The sequence below is a fragment of the Rattus norvegicus genome, chromosome 14 (assembly GCF_021556685.1).
Source record: "Rattus norvegicus strain SHRSP/BbbUtx chromosome 14, alternate assembly SHRSP_T2T, whole genome shotgun sequence".
Lineage (NCBI taxonomy): Eukaryota > Metazoa > Chordata > Mammalia > Rodentia > Muridae > Rattus > Rattus norvegicus.
Genome location: NC_141547.1, coordinates 83,234,254 through 83,257,481, shown reverse-complemented (window position 1 = coordinate 83,257,481; position 23,228 = coordinate 83,234,254). Strand labels below are relative to the sequence as shown.

Sequence of the window (23,228 nt, the reverse complement as noted above, 5' to 3'; positions counted from 1 at the left end):
TATTGTGTGAAGCGGCCTGTGGGTTGTGAGCATTTTTCATCTCTCACTGTAAAGATGGGGAAACCAGGGACTCCCCCAAGGTCTCAAGCTGGGCAGTGACACTGTAGGAGGGGATGTCAGGCAGGAGGCATGACACAGATATGGTTTCTGGTCTTGATGGAGGAAGAGATATTGGCTGGGGACTGAGGAGCAGAACACATACCGGGCATTCGCAAAGCCTTCGGTTCTGTCCCCAGAACTGCAGGAAACAGAAACTAGACACCATTCGATGGGTTAGGGATGTAGCTGCATTGTCACTCACAGTGCCTGCCTAGCGTGCACAAAGCCCTGAGGTTAGCACCACATAAAGTCAGGCTTGGTGGCACACCCCTGAAATCCCAGTGCTTGGGAGATAGAGACAGAAACATCAGAAGTTTGGGGTTACCCTTTTCTGAAAAGAAATTCTGAGGCCAACCTGGATTATCTACCTTTGTCTTAAGTGGGGGTGGTGGTGGTGGCATTCGACTTTAATCCCAGTGCTTGGGAGGCAGAGGCAGGGAGATCTGTGAGTTTAAGTCCAACTTGATTTACAAAAGAGATTCCAGGACATCCAGGGCTACACAGAAAGACCCCTGCCTGAAAAACCCAAAACAACAAAAAACAAAAGCAACTACCCCAAACAAAACATAAACAACAGCAAAACTGTCTCAAAATAGAAATCTAAAACAAACCTATATTTGTCCAAAAAACTCCACCCACTAACCTGAAGACAGTCAAGGTCAATCAAAAACTAGAAGTTGGGACTTAGGGCTACGTCACTTACAGCTCCTTTCCAGCCTGGTTTGTGACTCAGAGCTGTGGGATGATGCTCTCTCTGGTTTATGATGGGTTTGTGGACTATGGTCTCCTCATAGGTTACATAAAGGACACTAGAGCCCAAATAGAAATGACCTGGTCAGGCTTGAAGCCCTAAGCAAAACAGCCCAGACCTCAACATCTGCAGCACGGCCACTAGGCATAGGTTCTTTTCTGCTTCCCAGCCTCCCTCAGAAGTGTTCACTGTACCACTGGTGTTCACAGAGAGCTGGGCCCCTCAAATCGCAGGGTTCAGATATGAGGGGTGCTGGGAAGCACAGACTTCTCTGAGATTTTGAGTAGACCCCAAGGAATGTGAATGAACCCTTTACCCCAGCGATGTTTTCCTTGAATCTGGGCCTCCTAGCCCTCTGTCCACCCACATACAAATGTCTTCCTACTGAGAGCCCTGCAGTCTGATGTTGAGACAGGTTGAAATGGGCTTCAGAGGCTGGAGAGATGGCTCAGTGGCTAAAAGCACTTACTGCTCTTGCAGAGGTCCTGAGTTTGGTCTTTAACACCGACATGGTAGGTCACAACCACTACTAACTCCAGATCCGGGAGCTCTGATGCCCTTTTGGCTCTGCAGGCACCAGGCACACACATGGTGCACACATGTAAATGTAGGTAAATCACTCATCCATATAAAATATCTAAAAAATAAAAATTGTTCAAGGAGCTGGAGAGGTGGCTCAGCGGGAGAACTGGCTGCTCTTCCAGTTAATTCCCAGCACCCAGATGGCAGCTCACACTGTCTGTAACTCCAGTTCCAGAGGATCCAGCACTCTCACATAGACATACATGCATAGATGCTAAACACTGATGCACATAAATCTTTTTTTTAATGTGCACAGAAGTGGGCAATAGCAGGGAACTCTTGTAATCTCAACACTCCCATATGGACATACACACCACTAATGATAAACAAGAAATTTAAGTTGGAAGAAATACCTTTTAATTGAAAGAAGCGTAGTAGATAATGGATTAAAAATTCCAGAGGAATACAGCTCGCGTGTGGGGATGGAAAGGGGTTGATTCAGTTTCCTTCCCACAACTCTTCTTGGAAAAACTAAATGCCCCAGATTTTGGTTCTCTTCCTGGAAGTCTCCTATCTACACTCGCTGCCCTTCAACTTGGGTTACTCAGCAGCGATCTACGGGCTCCTGCAGGCATCAAACTCATCGGAGGCAAGTGTGACAATGTAGATTCCTGGTTCATCTGGGACAGAGGTCTCCGGTGGGAACTGACTTACTTCACCTTTATTTCATAGTGAAGGGATTTGGAACGCTTGCAACCATGCGGAGTCACGACCACCAGAGGGCGCTGCGGGCCGAGCTACACAGTCTCGCTTTGCCATTTTATTTCTCTAGGCAGGTTGTCATCCAGTACTTGTTAGGCGACAGCTTGTTAGGCTTGTCCAGGTGGGCGGGAGCTTCCCCAGAAATCCAATTACCGCAAAGGGGCTAGCCCAGGATGGACCTTGTTCTTGCTCACGTGGAGCGAGTTGGGTTTGGAACCAGCCCCTGGGGTTCAGCTGCTTACCCTAACTGGAAATCAGAGGACATCTATTTTTCGGATGGGAAACCCAAAACCCATCCAGGATTCTGCTGGGTGGGCCCCATGAAATCCAGCTGTGAGTCACCTCAGAGTGCCTAGGGAGCAGTACACAAAGTGGGCAAGCTCGGGATGGATGCCGACCCGCGGTACCCTGCTTCCCGAAGCTGTGGTTAGCTTTGGTGATTCATTTCCCCTTCTGCTGCCCCAGAGGGGGCGCCGCCCTGGCCTGAGAGGGGGAGAAAAGATCTGGAGGGGAATGGAGGGGAAATAAGATGAGGCAGCCTTAAGGGACCACGTGGTCTAGCTCCGTTTAATTCCAAGATCTCAAGGAGACGTTTGTGGTCTGGGATCAGGTGATGTCGTATGTCCCTTTTCAACGCCCAGCTTCTTGAGGACAGACAACTTTGGGACGGCTCTGCAGGGTGCCCCAGGGTTGTCAACACTGATACTGGTCTTTAAGGAAGGCCCTTAGCGCTGCAGACAATCCCGATTCCCGTTGGTGACTGGTACAGCCCTCGCTCTCCACTAAAAGACTCTGCCGCAGCTGCGCAAGCCCAGGCGCAAAGGCTGTGGGAGGGGCTAGACGTCCCCGGGCTCCCCGGCTGGTCCTTGTGGGTGGGGCCCGGGCTGAGCCGAACTTTCCGGGTGGAGCGCTGCTTCGCTAGCGGCGGAGAGGGCGGGGCCTGGAGCGCGGAGCCGCGGGCGCGCTTGGGAGGGACTAGAGCCCGGTGCCCGAAGCTGCCAGATCCACCGGGGGAGCGGAGCCGCAGTCAGAGCAGCCTGCGCAGCTGCAGCCAGTCCGAGCTCGCGGTTCTGCGTCTGCCGGCCCATCAGCGTCTATTCCCCGCACAGTAAGAGGCGAAGGGGGGCTGGAGGAGGGGACTGCGACCTCCGTTCCCTCGCTCGGAACATTATCGACCCTGCCTGGCCTGGTCACGGCCTGAGCACCAAACATGCAGGAGGTCGGGATCAGTGTCCTCATCCTGACAGTCTGGGGACCGAAGATGGAAAAAGGCAAGCGGATTCTGTGTAAAACCATCGCGTGAGCTCCGGGCGAGGAGGAGGGAGAAGACCTCCCCTGGTGCGGGAGGTGCCCAGGGCTTACGAGGCCTGGGTGGGCACCAGCCAGTCCGGCATCTCAGCAGCCACGACCTCGGTTCTTCTCTGACGGAACCAGAATTATCGGCTGGCTCAGGGTCTAGCATCTGAAGCAGTGCCCTCTCCTATCTGAGGAATCAGGACCTGGCTCAGCGAGTCCCTGGAAAAGCCTGCCTTCCTGCCCCAGCCCTACTGGTGCGGATGTGCCGCTGCCCACTGGAGCACCATGAAGTCAGGATGACCTCAGCCGAAGCAATTGCTGTGGCTGGAAGTGCCCAGGAGCATGGCCGTCCCAAGTGGCCTCCTGACAAACCTCAAGTCCTTGGGCAGCCTGCTCTGGCGAGAGTGGTTGTGGCAGCACTGGTGTGGCTGTTGGCAGGAGCCAGCATGTCAAGTCTCAACAAGTGGATCTTCACAGTGCATGGCTTCGGACGGCCCCTGTTATTGTCAGCCCTGCACATGCTGGCAGCCGCTGTGGCATGCCACTGGGGGGCCCAGCGACCCGTGCCCCATAGCATCCACCGCAGGGTGCTGTTACTCAGCCTCACCTTCGGGACCTCCATGGCGTGTGGCAACGTGGGCCTGAGCACTGTCCCCTTGGACCTAGCACAGCTAGCCACCACCACCACACCACTGTTCACTTTGGCCTTGTCTGCGTTGCTGCTTGGCCGAAGACACCATCCCCTGCAGTTTGCTGCCATGGGTCCGCTCTGCCTAGGGGCTGCATGCAGTCTGGCTGGAGAGCTCCGGGCACCTCCTGCTGGTTGTGGCTTCTTGCTGGTGGCCACCTGTCTCCGAGGTTTCAAGTCTGTTCAACAGAGTGAGTGCTTGGGTGGCCATCTGAGGAGGTGGGGCGTGTAGCCGCGTTGTTGCTGTGAAGTGGGTGGCAGTGATCCTCTTTTACTTACAGACAAGGCTCGGAGAGAGGATCCAGCGAGTTCAGGCCTCAAACTTAAGCCTTAGAGGCACAGTTAATGACAGTTGTTGGTGAGCTGTGTTCTATAACTCGAGAGTCCTTTTGTCCCACTCCACCCTACTGCCTCTCATTGAAGCAAGCACTTTATTATCCCCGCTTGACAGACGTGCAGAACCTGGGCCTTGTGCCAGCGAACAGCAGAGGCATGATTTGAGCGTGGTATTCAGACTCCATGCTGTGTGTCCTAGGAGTATGAATCCAGAAGGCGAGGGAGCACAATCTAGGAAAAGGAAAGGCAGAAGGGTCTGGAGCTGGTTGGGAACACAGGGGTTTGTCAGAGCCCAAGCAGCGTTTACCAGGAGCTGCAGTGTGATGAACCTGGTTCTGGGTGTTGGTCATCGGTTGTCATGGCAACTCCCATCTTTGTCTTCACATCAGAGGTGATGGAATGAATAAGAGAGTGTTTTACTGGGGGAGGGGCAGGGCAGGGAAGCTCAGGCTGGCCTCAAACTTGTGATCCTCCTGACTCAGCCTCCTGAGTGCTGCCAAAGAGGTTTATGATTGGCCCAGGGTCACAAGGACTCCCAAGTCTGGTCTGTGTGACTGGATGCTGGCTCTCTTGTGAGTGGGCAGAAGCAGGACTCAGGGCAGAAGGAAGGTATCCTTCCCCACCCAGCCCCAGTATGCCAGGGGGTGGAGGCTGATCTCCTGAGCATGGAGGGGCTTTTGAGTCATAGCTCTTCCCTTCCTCCACCATAACTCAAGGAAGAAGGAGGAGCATGTAGAAAGTAAGGGGCTCCCAGGGGCGTTGAGCTACGGTTGGTGCAGCCTGCAGTGAGGAACGGCGAAGTGAGGCCTTAGCCCTGCCTGGTATCTTCCATCTGGGCCCCGAAGGTCTCGTCACTGTCTCTCCAGGCCGTGAGCAGGGTGAAAACACAGTTCTATTTTAGCCCTCAGGTTACATGAGCTGAGGCCTGAATTGGGCCTTGAAGTGGCTCAGAGAAACCTGACTCTGAAGGGCCTTTCTGGGTAGGGACACTAGGCAGAGAAGGCCCAGCTTCCAGCCCCAATTGCACCTGCCAGAGCCAAGTCCTCCTCATACTGGGCTCTGGGCAGCTCCTGTCTATAGGAGGAGCTCTGGCCAGCCAGGCAATAGGGTGCTCAGGTCTGTTCATAGTAGCATGTGACTGGCAGACACCTCTTGGTTTCTGCTGGCTCCTTTCCTCTCTCTCTCAAGACCGGACCTCTTTTTTTTTTTTTTAAGATTTTTTTTTTTAGAATTATTTAGTTTATGTATATGAATATACTGTAGCTGTCTTCAGACACACCAGAAGAGGGCATCAGATCTCATCACAGATGGTTGTGAGCCACCATGTGGTTGCTGGGAATTGAACTCAGGACCTCTGGAAGAGCAGTCAGTGCTCTTAGTCACTGAGCCATCTCTCCAGCCCCCAAGACTCAACTTCTTACACTGAGTGCACATTGGGTGTCCTTTACTTCGACAGCTGTGGGCCATTTGGTTCACAGGCTGTGTGCTGGGTCATCTCTGTGTCCTCAGCCCCCAGCCTGGGGCCTGGTGTAGGGAAGAAATTCAGATGATGTCTTTAATTGATGGTTTTGATGCCAGTTGACGTCAGGTTAGTAAAGAGCCCTTAGAGAGCTGGAGGTTCCCCTATCAAATGGGAGCCTAGCAGAGATGAGGAGAGTGACTGGATCCAGGATTAGGAATGGGTTTCTAAAAAGAGGAAGTCTGTTTTGCTAAGGGCTCTTGGGCCAGCCACATTGTGTACCGGTGCTAGCTTGCTCCTTTCCTGAAAGGTCTGAGAGCAATCGGTAGGAGTCCAGAAAGAGAGCTCAGGCAGCCCTAGACAGCCTCTTTTTTTCTACTTGGGCTGGCTGCAGATACAGGGGGATGGACGGAATCGTCTGTATGGTGTCGCCCTCAGACCCAGAGAGGCAAGCAAATGAGGTGCCGGCCAGCAGCCGAGCCTGTTGTCTTCTGTAGCCACCTGTGTTTCAGAACTTCCTTTGAGTCCCCAGAGAGTGGAGCGCTGTACTTAGCAAGGCAGAAGTTGTATCGAGTGCAAGGTGGGCACAGGTGTGGTGGGGGGCTTGATAAGGCTGCCAAGGGAGCTCTCCAGCCACAGTGCTGGTGACAAAATAGCAGAGGACATCCTTGGATGTGACACAGGCTGTGGCAGACTCCCCATCAGTCCTCAGATTCAGAGGATGGCGTCAGCCTCAGTGCTGAGAGTTGTACACGGAGTGTAAGGCTCTCCCAGCCCCCTCCACAAGGAGACTGAGGCAGAGAGGTGACTGTTACACAGCTAGGGAAGGGGCAATGTGGGGATAGGCCAAGAGGTCACTGCTCTTTGTGTGTAGCAGAGGCTGAGTGTGTTCAGATGTTGACATGAAAGTACCTTTGAGGCAGGTGTGATGTCCGCAACCCTGGCATCCTGGGAGAGTGATGAGTTCAAAGCCAGCTGGGGCTACCACGTCAGATTCTGTCTATAAGAAAAAAATAGAACACTTTTTCAGCCTGGCAAGGTGGCACATGCCTGTAGTCCCATCGCTTTAGAAACCGAAACAGGAGGGTCACATGTCTAGTGTGGGCCAGCCTGTGTTCTGGGTCAGCCTGAGCTACTTGGAAAGCCCTTGTCTCAGGGCTAGTGAGGTTGCTCAGGGTGTGAAAGCATTTGCTGCACAGATGACGTGAGTGTGATCTTCAGAACCCACAATGGAAGGACAGAACGAGCTCCTGCAAGTTGCCCTGCGACCTTCACATAGTCCATATATATACATACATACATCACACAAATTGCATGCGTGCAATATATATATGTATATATATGTGTATATATGTGTGTATATGTGTATATATATGCGTATATGTGTATATATGTATATATATGTATATATATGTATACCATGAAAACGTGTGGATATTTTTTAATGTTACAGAGACTGTCTCACCCTCCCCCCACCCCTGCTTGGGAGGAGCTGGGGCTGTGTAGCTCAGTGATAGAGATCTTTCTTAGCACAGGCCTCAGCACCAAAAGGAAGCAACAAAATATCTTTGGAAAAGCAGAGGAGGATGGAGAGGGTTTTGGCAAGGGCGGGGTCACCGAGGAGTCAGGACACCAGGAGTTAGTCACTTCTGCCACAGGAATAACTGCTCTTTTGTGGGCTGCGTGAAGGGGTGTGGGAGGTTGGGCAGGATGCAGGGCAGGTGCACAGGCTACCCCTGAGAGTGAAGTCCACCTGAAACCAGAAGCCTTCCTGTACTGTCTTTAAGGCCCAAGCCACGGACAGCTCTAGCTCCCTTTTGAGCAGGCGGCATCATGGTTATCTATTCGTTTCTAGGAATGCATGAGCTGGAGAGGCTGTTGCCTAGGGAACCAAACCCAAACAGCAGAATGAACTGAGAGGGGAATAAATACCACTTCCTGTTCCAAGTATGGGCTGTGAATAAGCACTGCGGGCTCCTTGGAAAGTGTGTGTCAGGGAACAGCAACCTAGGGGCCCAGGCAGGCACCCATATCCAGTGTTGACTCTGCCCCACTGACTTAGAGAAGGTTCCAGACATTTCACCCAGGGTGTGTAGGCCTCTGATGGTGACCACGCTTCTCTTTGTGAGTCAATCAGCTCTATAGAATCTGGTATGGACATTGGCATCTACAGCCATGCTTGTGTAGGCAGCAAGTTCCCCTTCCCTTGAAAACCTAAAATGTTCTCTCGTACTTCTAGATCCATCTCGACCAGCCCTACTGTTTTGGTAGTTTTTTTTAAAAAAGGATAATATGCAGATTATCAAGCCAGACACTATAGTATACACCTGCAATCCCAACCCTTGGGGGTGGATAACAACACAGTGGGAAAACAGGAGGATGAAGAATTCAAGGCTAGCCTCAGCTACATGGCGAGCTCAAGGCCACTCTTGGCTATACAAGAATTTGTTTCAGAATACAAAAGCAAACAAACAAAGTTCCGGATTCTCGGTCATAAACAGTGAGTAACTGCCAGGAGCCAACAATGACTGTCCTGTTTGTTGCTCCTTTGTCATCCCCGTGTTGGAGCCTGACGACTGCTCTCACCATTTTGACTCAAAACTATTTTCTTAACCGGTTTCCTTCTTCCTCTCCCTCCTCCTCTGTAGTGCTCCTTTCCTCCCTCCCCAGCTTCTTCGCCTTCTCTTGTTATAGTGGGCAGTGACAGAGCTGGGCTCTCTGGTGCTCTGCCCCTGATTCCTGACTGGAGCTGCGAAGACCTTGTTCTTAACATTTCCTGAGCACTTACTATAATAAGGCTTTTGTATCTGCTACCTTTGTAAAATTTCAGTTTACTCAATAAGGGGGGAATGGGCACAGGTCACAAGCCCGGGGGGTGGGGAGGCTGACTCCCCTACAGCTTGCAAGTCATACTTTAGGGCAGGAGGCACTAACCCTGCTCAGAATCAGGATCAGCTTCCGGGAGGCTGGGTCATGAGGATGGGGCTGTACGGGGCTGTACGGGGCTGTACGGGGCTGTACGGGGCTGTACGGGGCTGTACGGGGCTGTGCGGGGCTGTGCGGGGCTGTGCGGGGCTGTGCGGGGGCTGTGCGGGGCTATACGGAGCTGTACGGGGCTGGCTCACTGGGTACTGTCTCTATACCAGCTGATGACAGGTCACTCTCTTGGTTTCAGGTGCTCTGCTGCAGGAAGAGAGGCTAGATGCGGTGACTCTGCTGTACGCCACTTCTTTGCCCAGTTTCTGCCTGCTGGCAGGCGCCGCGCTGGTGCTGGAGGCTGGTGCCGCCCCACCGCTGCCTCCCACCGACTCTCGCCTCTGGGCCTGCGTCCTGCTCAGCTGCTTCTTGTCTGTAGTCTACAACCTGGCCAGCTTCTCCTTGCTGGCACTCACATCTGCCCTCACCGTCCACGTACTGGGCAACCTCACAGTTGTGGGTAACCTCATCCTGTCCCGGCTCCTGTTCGGCAGCCACCTCAGCGCTCTCAGCTATGTGGGCATCGCTCTCACCCTTTCAGGAATGTTTCTTTATCACAACTGTGAGTCTGTGGCCTCCTGGGCTACCCGCCGGGGGTTGTGGAACAGGGACCAGCCTGGCAAAGGTCTTTGAGACCTGGGAGAGCTCATGAACTAGACCCGGACAGCCAGCCCCAGCCTGAATCTAACCTTGGACAGTGGCCATGACAGAGGCCAGGGCAGGGGAAGAAGGTACCTTCTGGAAGGGCTGCCTGGGAGGCTACACCAGGGATCTCAGAGAGACCCACCTCCTGTCCCTGCCTTCCTCACGACTCACAGCAAACCCTGCCATTGGATGGTGGGTCCAAGTCTGGCACATGCGCCTGTCAGATGGATTGGTGTCAGTGACTATGATGAAGATTGCTGGGCAAACTTAGGAAAACCTCAAAGTGTTATGAGGAAGACATTGCCCGGCGGTTGCACAGTCTTTCCTGGGGGCAGGATGTGAGGGTCACCAGAGAAGGCTTCTTCATGGCTGGGCTCCCCTAAAGATGGGGTAGTCTATGCCAACTTCAGGTAGCTACTGCAGCCTCACTCTGGTGCCTCCCCTGGATTTGGGTCTTCCATCCCCAATAAAGTATTTTTTCTTGGGACACCCATGTCATTCCTTGAGGCTCCAGCCAAGGGAACATCCAGGGAGTGGTGGGCTACCACATGGTTCTCCCTAGCTCCCTGACCCTGTGTTAGCCTCCAGCCTAGCACTGTTCTCTATGCTGCCCCTCCATGGCCAGGTACCATAGACCAGCTTCAGGACAGTAGCATTGGTTTCCTCCCTACCCCGCCTTGCCCTGGTCTGGACCATCTGTTTCAGACACTGTTCTCTTGGAGGAATCCTCCCTCCTAAAACACATGTTCTGGAGCTCCACTCTGCTCTGAGGACACCATGCTGTACACCATGAAGTCTCCTTCATTCTCTCCCCGTTGCCAGACTTCGAGCACATGAGCACAGTGCCAGCCCACCCACCAGAACCTTCGTGCGTGCTGTCATGCTCGGTTCCTTAACTACACACCTTCCTCCCTTCTCCTGGCTACATCCTTACCTGGAAGAGAGAGACTCCCAACATGCTACTGTCCTTTCAAGGAGGCCTAGACTATTGATGAGGGCTGAGTTTAGGGTTGTAGGTGCATAGGGACAGTCATGAGGACAGCTTGGCAGAGGGGCAGGTACCAGGGAAGTACCCAAGGCTAGCCCAGGGCCCTGGGGAGCAGGTCTCTAATGCACTGAACCTAAAGCAAGATCCCTACCTTAAAGCTGGCCCAGAGCTCCCCAACTGGCTAGCCCAGAGCTCCCTACCTGGCTAGCCCAGAGCTTCCCAACTGGCTAGCCCAGAGCTCCCTACCTGGCTAGCCCAGAGCTCCCCAACTGGCTAGCCCAGAGCTCCCCAACTGGCTAGCCCAGAGCTCCCCAACTGGCTAGCCCAGAGCTCCCCAACTGGCTAGCCCAGAGTTCCCCAACTGGCTAGCCCAGAGCTCCCCAAATGGCTAGCCCAGAGCTCCCCAAATGGCTAGCCCAGAGCTCCCCAAATGGCTAGCCCAGCTTTGTCTGACCCCCCAACCCCCCCCCCCCCGCCTCACTACCACCACCTCCTCAACCTTGATAGATAGCTGAGACCCTACACTTACTGAAACAGTAAGAACCTAGCCTGGGGCACAGAGGCCTGGCGCCTAACCCTATTCTGTCAGCCTAACTATTCCTAAGTGTAGTCAGCCCTTTTATTTTTTTTTTTTAGACAGGGTTCCATGTAGCCACTATGTAGTTGAGGGTGACTTTGAACTCTAACTTTGACTGTCCTGGAACTCACTCGTAGACTAAGCTGGTCTTTGACTTAAAAGATCCCCGGCCTCTGCCTCCCGAGGGCTGGGATAACAGGCATGTTTACTACAACAGTCACCTGGTATGTTATGTGGTACTGGAATTTCAAGCATCCCTGGCAAGCAGCATCCTACAAACTGAGCTACCTCTCTGGGCCCTTGCTCTCCTCTCTGACCACTAGTTAATGATGCTAATCATCATGGGGGGGGTGTTATTGAATGGGCATGAGCAGCCCACTGTCAAGGAAGTGGGTGACCAGTATCAAACGACTGTCATTGTCTCAGGTGGCCAGTCACCCACCATCCCCACGCCCACCTCAGTTGCAGACCCAACTGAATATGGGTTCCTTTTTAGTGAGGTGGACATTAGAGCAGGCTGGGGCTGGGGGCAAGAGAGGAACTACCTATTCATTCACTTAGCCATAATTCACAGAGGAGCTGTGCCAGGGCATATGGAGGGTAGCCTGAGGCTGAGTGGGAGAGGGACAGGTGATGAGTGCCAAGGAGCACAGGCAGGCATAGGATTTCCTAGGCTTAGTCTCTACCAGGCTGGTCTTAGAGACGGCCTTACTGAGTCACTGCCACCCACCTCTCTATGACTCAGAGATGCCATGGCTGGGTCTGTCCCACCCTTATACAGCCTGCCCATCTCTGGATTCCACTCCCGGGCTGGGCAGGAGAGATGCTTTGGTCAGAGGAGAACCTCCTTGGTGACTTATCTTCTTTATTGGAGACTTCCCACTGCTTGGGAACTTTCTGACTGGCCCTCACCAAGGCTCTTTGGCCTCAGAAATAGATGCCTGCTGCCCGGGGAGTCAGCCCCCCACCCTATACACATACACGCACACACACGGGGGTCAAAGCCTAGTGGTTTGGGGACAGAACAGGGGTTAAATTGACCTGTGCTTGACTTAGGTGTTGGCCTGTCACCAGTGCTCCCAGTGCTCTCCAATTTCCAGCAGGAGCACAGCAGAAAGCATGGGTCTTAGTACTACATCTTTCTACTCACAGCAGGACCCTAAGCTAGTCTTTCCTGGTCCCCTGGTTCTGTCCCTCCCGGGGATCTGTTGCCTTGTGAGAGGCCTTCATCTTTGATCCTTGTACCCCAGATAACCTATGTTGCCTTCCTGGGAAAGCTCTCCTCTCCCCTCCCCACTACCTGCCGCCCTGCCACACCAAGTCTGAAGCCCCAGCTGAATGTGGCCTTCCACCTGAGAGCAGAGCTGCCTTTCTCTTCTTCCTCACCAGACCCGGCTCCCAGATCACTGTCTTCAGCACTGGCATAGGATGTGGCTGGGAGCAGCTGTGACAGTCAGATGCATCACAGACCTCTAGTGGTGGTGGAAACGACCCTCTGCTGGCTGTAATCTTTGACTATGCGCATTTCATGTGATTTCCATCTTAACCAAACCCTTATCACACCCTCAGCCTTAAGTTTTATGGTCTGAAGTATAATAGTGGACTAGCTGTTCCTTCTCACAATGCCACAAACTTGTTCTTACAAATCTTGGCCTTAGCCAAACGCTCAATGCCTTTCTTATTAAGGCCTTAAGAAGAACCTTGTCACTTTACACCTTCTGCTCGGCATAGCCAGAATGAAAAGTTCACTCTACTGTTCTTGTGTTTGTCGGGTAACGTAAAATAAAAGTAGTTATGCACAACCATGGTGACACCACATCTGGTAACTGTAACTAAGACACCTACTGTGTGGACTGATAGGGTAGCCTATCCTGTGAAGACATGTTGGACAAAGAAATACTCCAAGAACCTGGGTAAGCAGAAGCAGGACAGGTGTAGTATCACGCCCCACTCAGAGTGGCACATGATTTAAAGCGCAGGAATTTATTTATTTCTGGAATTAACCATTTGATATTCTCAGACCATAGCTGACAGTTGCATTAATTACCTTTTCTGTTCCTACCTCCCTCCTGGCTCCCCAACAAAACTGATCTTTAAGGAAGAAAGGGCTTGCTTGTTTAGTATTTGAAGTTCCAGGCCATCTTGTTGGGGAAGTCAAGTGCAGAAGCCTGAAGTAATTTGTTACACCAAACCCACAGTTAAAAATCTGAGAGTGGTTGGTTAATGTGTATATTCATGTCAGTTCCTCTTTTTTAAAACAGTCTAGGCCCCCAGCCCAGGGAATGGTGCTGCTCACAGTGGGAAAATCTGCCCACCTCAGTTATCCACTCAAGATATAATGCACCACAGGCAAACCCAGAGGCCCGACCTGGGTAATGCTAGGCATTATCTGGTGGACAACTGAGGGTGCCCTCCACAAAGATCACTATAAAAAATTGTGGATAGATAAATATATTACTTATAAGTATATTTTATATAAGACATTTTATAAGCATCAAAAGAAATCGTGGAAGCTGAGACTGGGAAGGATGTGGGGGTGTGCTACTACACTGGTGAAAAACAGGAGCTCCGGGGCCAAGAACTAGGTTTGAATCCTGGCTCTGGTATGCTGTGAACTGGAGCAAGGGCCTTCAGTTCCCAGGCCTCCTTGCTGTAAATGGGGCAGCGGTGAAACCGGACTCTAGCTCTGTAGCTCTTAGGAAGTGCTCAGCACTGAGCGTCCTGCTGTTACTAATTCACTGAGGCTTCCACTGTTCCTCCCCTTGGTCTTCTCTCCACCCTTCCTCTGCCACCTGCACTCTGACAGCCTCAGGGCATGCTCCTGCAAGACAGGACAAGGGTGTAGTCCTGGCCTCCGGGCTCCTTGCCAGGTCTTGGGGAAGCCAGGAAGCTGGAGCCATGCTGGGCATCCCGCCACTGTGAACTTCAGGCAAAGCCTTGTCTCAGCCTCAGCTACTAGGGTTCCCCTCCTACCCTGCCCTGGCACCCTTGGCTTGTCAGTCTAGAAGGCCAGGGCAAACAAGGACTCCTTTTTCTCAGTGCCAGGGGTTGAACTCAAGGGTCTTGTACTTGGCTCTTTCTCTCTCTAGTTCTATTAGACTACTTGGGATTGAGGATATGGTTCCATTAGTAGAATGCACAAAATACTAGGTTCGACCTGCCAATAATTCAAGCACTCGGGAGGTAGAGGCAAGAGGTTCAGAAATTCACTCACCTTTCAGCAACAAAGTGATTTCGGGGATAGCTTAGGCTACATGGAAACAAAACCCAAACCAAATGGACAGCAACAGCAAAACAAGACAAAGGACTCTTTCTGCTCTGTGTCCCCGGACTTCCCCTCCCCCCAAAACCATGGTGAGCCTCTCTACCTGCTGAGCGGGTGGCCAGTCCACTTTGTTGAGTAATTAGACCTTCAGTTTAAGCCCAGGTGGAGGAAATACTGAAGGAGCTGAATCAGATGGCCCAGGGCTAGATGACAGTGGTGAAGGAGATAGGGGTAGAGTAGAGAAAAAGATTGTTAAAAAAAAGTCTGCAAGTTTCCATGTGACACACACCGTTGAACCCAGCACTCAGGAAGCAGGAGGATCTCTGTGAGTTTGAGGTTAGCCCGCTCTACAGAGTGAGTTCTAGGCCAGCCAGGGCTACACATAGAAACCCAGTCTTGGGGGGATAAAACAAAAAACAGAAAACAAAAACAAAAACAAATAAACCCCAACAAATTCTGGAAGTTCAGTATTTTGAATTAGCTTTTGCACTAGGCCTTAATATGTCCGATTACAAATAAAACTGGTAAAGTTCCAACTACCCGAGACTAGGTTATTATCCTAATAGAAATCAAAGCAGGAAGAAAGGATGGCCCATTTCCCAAACAGACAACTGTAACTGGTATGGTGATGAGGTTACCTGGTAATCCTTTAATCCTTACCAAAATGTAACCTGAAGAACCTGATGTGTCCCTCACCCTGGCAGGCGGCGCTCACCAGTAATTCCAGCACTCTGGAGGGTGAGAAAGAATTGCAAGTCCTGGGCTATAAAGAAATCATGTCTCATGCCCTCACCCCTCTACACACACACACACCCTCAACCCCTTTCTCCCCCAGCCAACACATAAACTTTGAAATGAGCAGGCAGCTCCTTGTGGTTTTAATTATCTATTTCAAGGTCTTGGAATATACTTTTCTGTGTTTGTTAGCCATTTTCTATAAAGCCAAATTCTTCTGCTCAGTTAATAGAATACTTACTGTTTACATAGTGAACTGATGGCCTTTTCCAGAAACACTGTGCCATATACCTATAGTCACAGCCCTTGGGAGGCTTGGGCAGGATTATTGTTCGAGTCTGAAACCAATCCAGGCTACACATTAAGTAAATTCTAGGTCAGCCTGGTCTACATATTGAGACTCTGTCTTAAAAACACCAAAATAAAGTCCGAGGGGAGAGAGACATCTGCAGGTCTCCTTCCTACCAACACGGTATGTTTTGACATCTGACCACCTAGAGAGGCTTCTGCTCAGCCTGATTACGAGAAATGCTCAGCAGCTGGCCCTTAGCACAGGACACTGCTCACCCCATGAGCCCCTGAAAACCTTACTTACCTCTGCTAACTAGTCGAGGCAGGCACCTTTAAAGGCAGAATCCCGTGTTAATAGGCCTGCAAAGTGGTCCGTTTATTTTTAGCTAGTTCCTTGTGAGGTGAGGTAAGCATGTGAAGATGTCCCTGCCTTCCAGCTTTACCCTTAAACGTGCTCCGAGTCCCTCAGCTCAGCAGGCCCTCCTTCAACTGTGAAGTCCAGCCAAGCACACGTGTTCAGGAACGGGCCAGCTCCCGTATGAATGTGTCTGTATGAATGTGCATGTATGAATGTGCATAGGCTCCTGAATACATCTCCCTGGTTCCTTTGCTAATTGTCAGAGGCTGTAGTAAAAGCAGTCTTTGTCTCCCCTCTGCAGCCAGAGGAGTGCCCTTACCTGTTTTAGGGATCTCCGTTTAAGTAGAGATGGATTCTTGGTCTCCAAGTAGAAAAGAATTTTAGGATGAGCCAGTTTGAGACAGAGTTAAGAGTTTATTTTTAAAAACCAAACATTTTAAGCACAAGGATTTAGAAAAAGAGGACCCGGTTAAGTCAGCACCCCAACCCCACCCCACCCCCAGTGTGTGTATCTCTGTCTTCTCTGTCTCTCTCTCTGCCTCTCTCTGTCTCTGTCTCTCTGTGTCTCTGTCTCTCTGTCTCTCTCTCTCTCTCTCTCTCACACACACACACACTTCCAGTGGCTTTGGAACTTAGCCTACTGTGATCACGGCTGGTTCCTATGCACTGGACAGGATCACAGCTGCTAAGGTAAAGAAAGCCACAGGTCACAGGCTTACAGAGGAAGTTAAGACATTTTTATTGTTTAAAAAAAAAAAGGTTTAGTCTTATTTTTTAAATTCCCAGAAACTATGTAGGAGTAAGGCCATACCTGAATAAATTTAGGCCTTGAGCAGGGTTCGCTATTATTTTAACACAAAATATCTATAAATAAAAAGTGTTGTTCGAGCTGACAATCCTTACAACAAATGCTAATCGTGCTGGAATTCTGCAGGAGGTGTCAAACAGCTTCCTGCTCTTTTTAATGCCCCAGGAGTGGGAAGAATGTCTGAGCTGCAGGGTGAGGAGGAGAGGGATGCTGGCTGCTGGCTAGCTTAAGGTTGCCGTCATGTCAGCTCATAGCACTGGTGGTTATGTGCCTATCCACCTGCCCTTGGGGGAGGAGCTGTTGGCACTAATGGTTGCTGAGGGAGGGAGGTCACCCTCCTTTGGCAACACTGCCACTGGTAAGGTGCCCACACCCTAGCAGATGATCCCACACCATGAGCAGATGGGCAATACTAACTGGATTCAGGGTTATTGATGTTAAGAACAAAAAAGGGCGGACATGTTGGGAGGGAGGCAGGACAAGGGCAATAGGAGGAACTGGAGGAACTGGAGGAACTGGAAAAATGGAGATGAGCTAATAGATGCTATCCATGTATATTTCCCAAAACTATATTGTTTAAAAAATAAAAATGTGGACCAGGAGGGGGACACCTAGAACAGTGTAACACCATGTATGAAGCTGCTACAACAGAGAACCTGACTTTTATGCTGGCCCAGATAGTTTTTTAAGACATGAACACAGAAATATCATGTGTATGGGGGGAGCAATGTAACTTACTGGGAAAAGGTGTTCAGAAAATGTGGGAGGGGGGTGAGAGAGGAAACGAGGGGTGGGTAGTGTTCATCCAAGTCTGGTGAGAAGGCAAGAGGGCCACTCTGTAAGGTTAGCATTTTAAACATAAAGATGGTTACACACACCATTATCACATGACTAATATCTCATTCCATCGTCCACACCCTAGAGAAATGGAAATGTATGCCCACAAGTACAGCAACCTGTATACACATGTTTATAGTAATTGTATCTACAATCCCCTAAAACTAACTACTCAAGTATGCTTCACTGAGTCCAGAGTGGCATAGCCACACGCAACACCATAGAGCAAAGACGTGCAACTGTGAGAAACGTGCACTCCAGGCTGCACCGAGTAGCAGTAAACCCATAGGATCCACACAGGTACGAGCTTATCAGAGACTGCAGGGTTGGGTTGGGGGTCTGACCACAAAAGGGACCCCGGATGGGATATTTTGTGCAGTAGAACTGCCACAGTCCTGATTTGTGATAAATATATCAGTCTGTGCACCAGGCTGGTCTGAATTGGAGGCTATCCTAGACTACATGTCAAGTTACAGGGCAGTCAGAATTACGTAGGGAGACCCTGACCCAAAACCAATGTCAGAGAACTGGACGAGGGATTAGGTTGGTGGTGGAGCATCTGCCTAGCACATGTGAGTCCTTAGGTTTGAGTCCAATTAGGGTCGGTTGACCCAGAGAACTTTGAATTTGAGTTAATTTTATGTGCTAATTTAGTTTTTTTTAAAAAGATTTATTTTTATTTTCTGTGTATGAGTGTTTTCCCTACATATATGTATGTGTACTGCATGTATTTCCCTACTGTCTGTCTGTGTGCCTGGTGCTCTAGGAGACCAGAAAAGAGCAATGGGTTCCTTGGTACTGGAGCCATAGACAGTTGTGAGCCACTAAGTGGGTGCTGGGAATCAAACCCAGGTCCTCTGCAAGAGCAGTCAGTGCTCACAATCACCGAGCCATCTCTCCGCCTTCAAATATCTTCTTTTAATGACCAAAAGACTTGAATAAAGTTTTTAAAAAAGATTCTGTGTTCCTACCAAGAGAGTTGCATGGCGGCGGCTCTGTCACACCAATCTGTTGGGTAGGGGCTGCTTCTTCTGAAAGGTGCGGTGTCGGGGGCTTAGCCACCCTGCGGCTGTGAGGTGAGTAGAGGTGGGGTTGTTCTTGCTGAGGGATGACAGTAGTCTAGAGCAGCAGTTAGCTTCCTCCTCTCCTGACTGCCTCATACCAACCCCCCTGGGCAGTCCCTTTGTGAAAATGGGGCAAGGGTAGATCTAGGGAGTGTAGTGGTTTGTTTAAAGTCAACTTGTCACAGATCAGAATCACTGACAGGGAGCCATAGCAGGAGAATTTGCCCAGTTGCCTTTAATGGGTGGGAAGTAGCTCGGGTAAGGAGGGTGTGAAGGCCTGAAGACCTGAAGACCTCGAGGCCTTCCCACTTGCCGCTCAGTTGATTGATCCTCTCCACTGGCATCAAAACCAGTTTTTCCAGGCTTCTCTGGACTAAGGATGAGTGACCTTTCAGGAAGACTCGGGTTTTTGCTGCCAAGTCGGGATTGCTGATGTCCCAGCCTTGTAGACCGAGCAGCTCCTGGGCTGTGGGCCTCTCCATTGAGAGACAGCCACTGGGGGACTGCTCCCACTGCTGGGCATCTAGCCTCAAGGGTCAAGCAACTGTTGGCCTCTCAGCCTCTCAGGCAGAAGACAAGTTGGTTACTATTTCACCAAACATTAAATTAACAAACTTTTCATTTTTTTTCACCCTACCAGTTCTGTGCCTGCCGAGAACCCGACTCACACATGGGGAAGGTCTAGTTCCCCACAGCTCTTGGAATGCATGGCACCATAGCAACCCCAACAGGACAGTTGTGCTGTTTGCTTCCTAAACGCTCTGAAAAGCTCTAGATTAGACTTAGTGTTTGTTAGTGTAACAAACTGTCACCTGGGACAAGGGACCCTCCACCAAGGGGGCGTCTTGATGTGAGAGGGCCTAGTCCACTGTGGTTGTGCTACTTGGGCAGGTGGCACTGAGCAAGCCATGGGGAGCAAGCCTTATTTCTTTATGACAGAGCAATATACAAGTCTTCCTGGGCAAGGTGGCACATACCTGTGAGCCCAGCCTTCCTAAAGTACAGGCAAGGAGAAAGGTGCTCGAGGTTACACAGCCTGGGCTACTTGGGACCATGGTTTAAGCTAAATGGAGCCTTCTTGAATCAGACCCTGACAGCAAGGGCTTCTGAGCAGCCCTGAGTCACAGGGCCTACTAGGGACAACTCACTTGTTCTGACCTCTGTCCTCACAGTTCCTCAACAGTCAGCCAGTCTGGGACCCTGGATCTCGTGGTCTGCAATTCTGCATGAGGCCTTGTGTCAGGATTCCTAGGTTGCAAAGGGAGAGCTCTGGCAAAGGCTGAGGCCTGGCAGAGATCAAGCCATTTCTTCTTCTCTCTCACACACAGGCTTCTGAGGACGTGTATAAACAAAGGCCTGTGTATGGGAGGATAGCTGATCTGGGCACCACTATGATCCAAGCACTGTGTGAATCTGATCTAGAAGACCAGAATTGGGCCACTGAGGTAAATAAAGGTAGAAGGGGCAGCCTCTGGAGCCCTGCTTGAAGGCCCCTAATGTAGTAGGCTGGCACTTATTGTGAGACATCGGAGAGCACCAGAATGCTTAAGGCTCTGCCTCTGAATGAACGAGGTGGGTATTTTGGCAGATTCATCTCTGGGTTGGTCATCTCGAGAAGGGCTGCAGGAACCCAAGCTCGACATATGCAACTGGGCATTGGTTTTTATGACCTGGCACCACTCGCCCGCTCCACCCCACCCACCCAGCAACCTACCACTCATGGAGAAGTTACCTTCACTGTGTTATAAGCAATAAATTTAATCTCTAAAAACACAGATGAGAGGATAGCACTTGTTGGGGATTTTCTTTTGTTGGTTTTTTGTTTTTGAGACGGGGTCTCATATATAGCCTAGGCTGGCCTCAAACTCACCTTGTCATCTTCCTGCTTCAGCAATCTGAGGCTACAGGCATGTACCACCAAACCTGGCTGGATTACGAGGGTAAATGTCATAGCAACGCTTTTTCCTTGCCCTTATGAAAAGCACCATCTGGTGTACTCCTGTAGCAACAAAAGTAGAATGTTCAGGTTTAGACCTCGGGGTGCTGTTAATGACAAGAGCTGTACGGCCGACCCCAGTTCAGGAGCTGGCGGGCTGGCTTACAGTGGAATCATCATACGGGTCTCCTTCTCGTAGATGTCGGGGATCAGTCCCATGGGAGAGTTAACCATCTGCATCGTATTCTTGCCAAACAACTGGAACTCATAATGGATGAGCTGCTCCCAAAAGCCACTGTTGGGCCGGATGATGGGCCTGCGTGATTTGGTCCAAGCGTGGGCATCTAGGAGGGACATGGCATGGTACTTCATGAGGTACGCGAGGCACAGGGCGGCCGAGCGGCTCACGCCAGCAGCGCAATGCAGCAGCGTGCGGCCCTGCTTCATCTCCACCGAATGGATGTGGTCAGCAATGGGGTCGAAGAAATCGGAGAGGCGCGCGATGGGCGCATCCACCACAGGCACCTGCACGTACTGGATGTCCTCATAGAAGGTGTTCGCTACCTCTACTGAGACATTGATCACCGTGGTGATCTGATTGCTGGACAGTAGGAGCTTGTCGTTGGCAGCCGCGCCATTGCTGATAAACAGGCTCTTGGTGATCTGTGAGAGGCCACTGATTGAGGGCTGTGGGAACTGAACTGGGCAGGCACTCCAAGGTGAAGTCATCAAGGTGGAGGTCAACAGTTGGTGACGTGTTAAGCTTTCATCTTTCTGCTAGGCTATGAACCCTGCAGGAAGGAGGAGGAAGTTTGGAGGTTAAGAACCCAGAAGACTTCTGGGAAGGGGATGGCTGGGTGTCTAAGGTCAGAGGCAGTCCTTTGATCATTGATGTAAAAGTACAGCAGAGAACTCAGTGATTACACCAATGTTCACATCGGTGAGCCAGAACCATTGCCTGAGCGCTGGGGGTCCTTTCACACAGGAAACACCGGAGGAAAGGGGTCAGCCATGGCTAGGGAGACTGAACAATGGAAGGGGCGGGCCTTGGGTTTACTTGGGTGGGTCCGGGAGAAAGAGGGTGCTTAGGAGCTGAGGGAGTACAACTGCTGAAAGAACATTGGGGTAGACATGTTCCTATTACCATAAGTAGAACTGGACCCAAAGGTTAAGGGCGACAAGAGGGAGAATGATATACCAAGCCTTTCCATCTTCTCATAACCAGTCAGCAAGTCTAGCTGTTTTCAGCCAAAAGGGGTCCCGGTCCCTGAAGATTGCCCACACAACTGGTGCCATCTACAGCAGAGCTAGTGGGAAACTTTCCATGTTCTCTGCTCAGCTGTGTGACTTCCAACAGTAATGACCTCTGACTGAGAGCAAGTGGAGAAGAGGCTCGGTGATGTTCACCTGGAGCACGATATTCAGGAGGTAGAAGAGCAAGGTGGGGGCCTTTGTTTCATGGGCCCCGCCCCCCAACAACGAGCCAAGGAAACAAATTATAGGGTTTTTTTGTTTTGTTTTGATTTAGTTTTGTCTTTGTCACGGAAACAAAGCTGTTTTGTTGTTGTTGTTTAATTAACCTTTGAGAAATCGGGATTTCCCAGGCAGGCCAGTTTCAGCTAGCACAAGGACGACGCCTATCTTAATCTCCTCATACTGAAAAGTCATTCAAGGTAACCGCAGGCCCACCAGTTATTTTTCTACTGTCCCTGCTTTCCAAGGAATGTGACTTCCAAGTGACCTGATGGTTTTGTTTCTGCTCTCTTCAGTCCTTTTCTATCTGTAGAATCCACAGACCTTCTTGGCTTAGCTCAATGGAACGAATGTTCTACCGTCCAGAGTGGGGTGTTATGCAATTTCAGAATAGAAAATAAAGTCAAATGGGGTCTTTAAACTGTTGGTCGATAGGGGCAGCACGCCTACTTCATAAAGACAGACGGATGAACCGATGAACCGGAGGTACTACAAGTGCTTGTAGTAAAGTTAAAATGCAAAGCTTTGTGGGAATGACAACTAAGGGTATTTGTTTCAGGCTTGGGGTTATAGTGTTGCAAAGAGAGTAGGAAGTGGTCACAGACAGTAGGGCATGGTAGAGCTGACCTGGAAGCTGAGGCAAGAAGATTGGATGTTCCGGATCAGCCTGACTACTGAAACTCTCAGGACCGAAGAGGGGGAGGGGGAGGAGGAACTAGGGAGAAGGGGGAAAAGAGGAAACAAACCTCGTCACCTTTGTTTTCTCACTCTACAACCAATGAGGTCTTTGACATCTAATTTGTACCCCTGAAACTTGAGATCGAGGAAAACCAGTTTTGTTCATTATCGGACAGCAAGTTCTGAAGGCTGATATTTCTGGTGGATTACACTTTCTGGAGAAAGTTGGCAAATATAGGTGGGGCGTTGGTTAAATTCCGGGTTATAAACGTGAAACAGAGTCCACAAGTAGATGAGTGGGAGGTGCCACATCAAGCCCAGGAAGCATCCTAGAGAGTTGGCCTCTCAACACAGAGACAAGACTCACAAGATCTTACCTCCTTCCCTCAGTACCCCGGAAATCTTTCAGGAAGCAACTGCAGGGCGGAGCCGCGGGCGACCGTCTCTAAAACAGAGAGGGCCCTTCATGATTCCGGATCTCAGTAGCAACGATTTCTCCTCGCGGAACAATGGACAGCTCTGGGCCTACAGGAACCCCCGCGACTGACTCGCGCAGTTCCCAAACGCCTCCGAAAAGCCGGGTGGGCTGCAGCAGAGCGGACCCGCCCGTCTCCACGGAAACGCGCCAAGCAACCGGAAGGACCATTGCTCTGCCCACAGCCGGCACGCCCCGCCCACTCGCCC

At 50.9% G+C, this 23,228-nt stretch overlaps 2 protein-coding genes across 10 annotated transcripts; one reads left to right on the top strand and one right to left on the bottom strand.

The window, feature by feature from the left end:
- Positions 1-1,766: 1,766 nt before the first annotated feature.
- Dusp18 (dual specificity phosphatase 18) lies at positions 1,767-23,184 on the bottom strand. 8 transcript variants are annotated; one of them, XR_015636668.1, is made up of 6 exons: positions 22,922-23,184; positions 20,560-21,184; positions 20,328-20,456; positions 15,025-15,095; positions 6,826-6,913; positions 1,767-4,685 (listed from the first exon to the last, which is right to left on the bottom strand). XR_015636668.1 is itself a non-coding variant. In NM_001013128.2 (5 exons), exons 2-3 carry the CDS (start codon positions 21,120-21,122, stop codon positions 20,405-20,407), a joined length of 615 nt encoding a protein of 204 aa, NP_001013146.2. In that variant the 5' UTR covers positions 21,123-21,184; positions 22,922-23,084; the 3' UTR covers positions 16,464-19,017; positions 19,606-19,705; positions 20,328-20,404. The 8 variants fall into 8 exon arrangements, 2 of the variants coding, with proteins under 2 accessions (XP_087439503.1, NP_001013146.2); XR_015636664.1 differs by adding an exon at positions 14,468-14,567 and having other exon boundaries at positions 2,675-6,913; XR_015636667.1 differs by lacking the exon at positions 15,025-15,095.
- On the top strand, positions 3,112-10,021 carry Slc35e4 (solute carrier family 35, member E4). 2 transcript variants are annotated; one of them, XM_087582371.1, is made up of 2 exons: positions 3,112-4,309; positions 8,153-8,413. In XM_087582371.1, the coding sequence occupies exons 1-2, from the start codon at positions 3,691-3,693 to the stop codon at positions 8,182-8,184; spliced, it is 651 nt and encodes a 216-aa protein (XP_087438497.1). In that variant the 5' UTR covers positions 3,112-3,690; the 3' UTR covers positions 8,185-8,413. The 2 variants fall into 2 exon arrangements, with proteins under 2 accessions (XP_087438497.1, NP_695228.2); NM_153316.2 differs by lacking the exon at positions 8,153-8,413 and adding an exon at positions 9,089-10,021 and having other exon boundaries at positions 3,157-4,309.
- Positions 23,185-23,228: the final 44 nt, after the last annotated feature.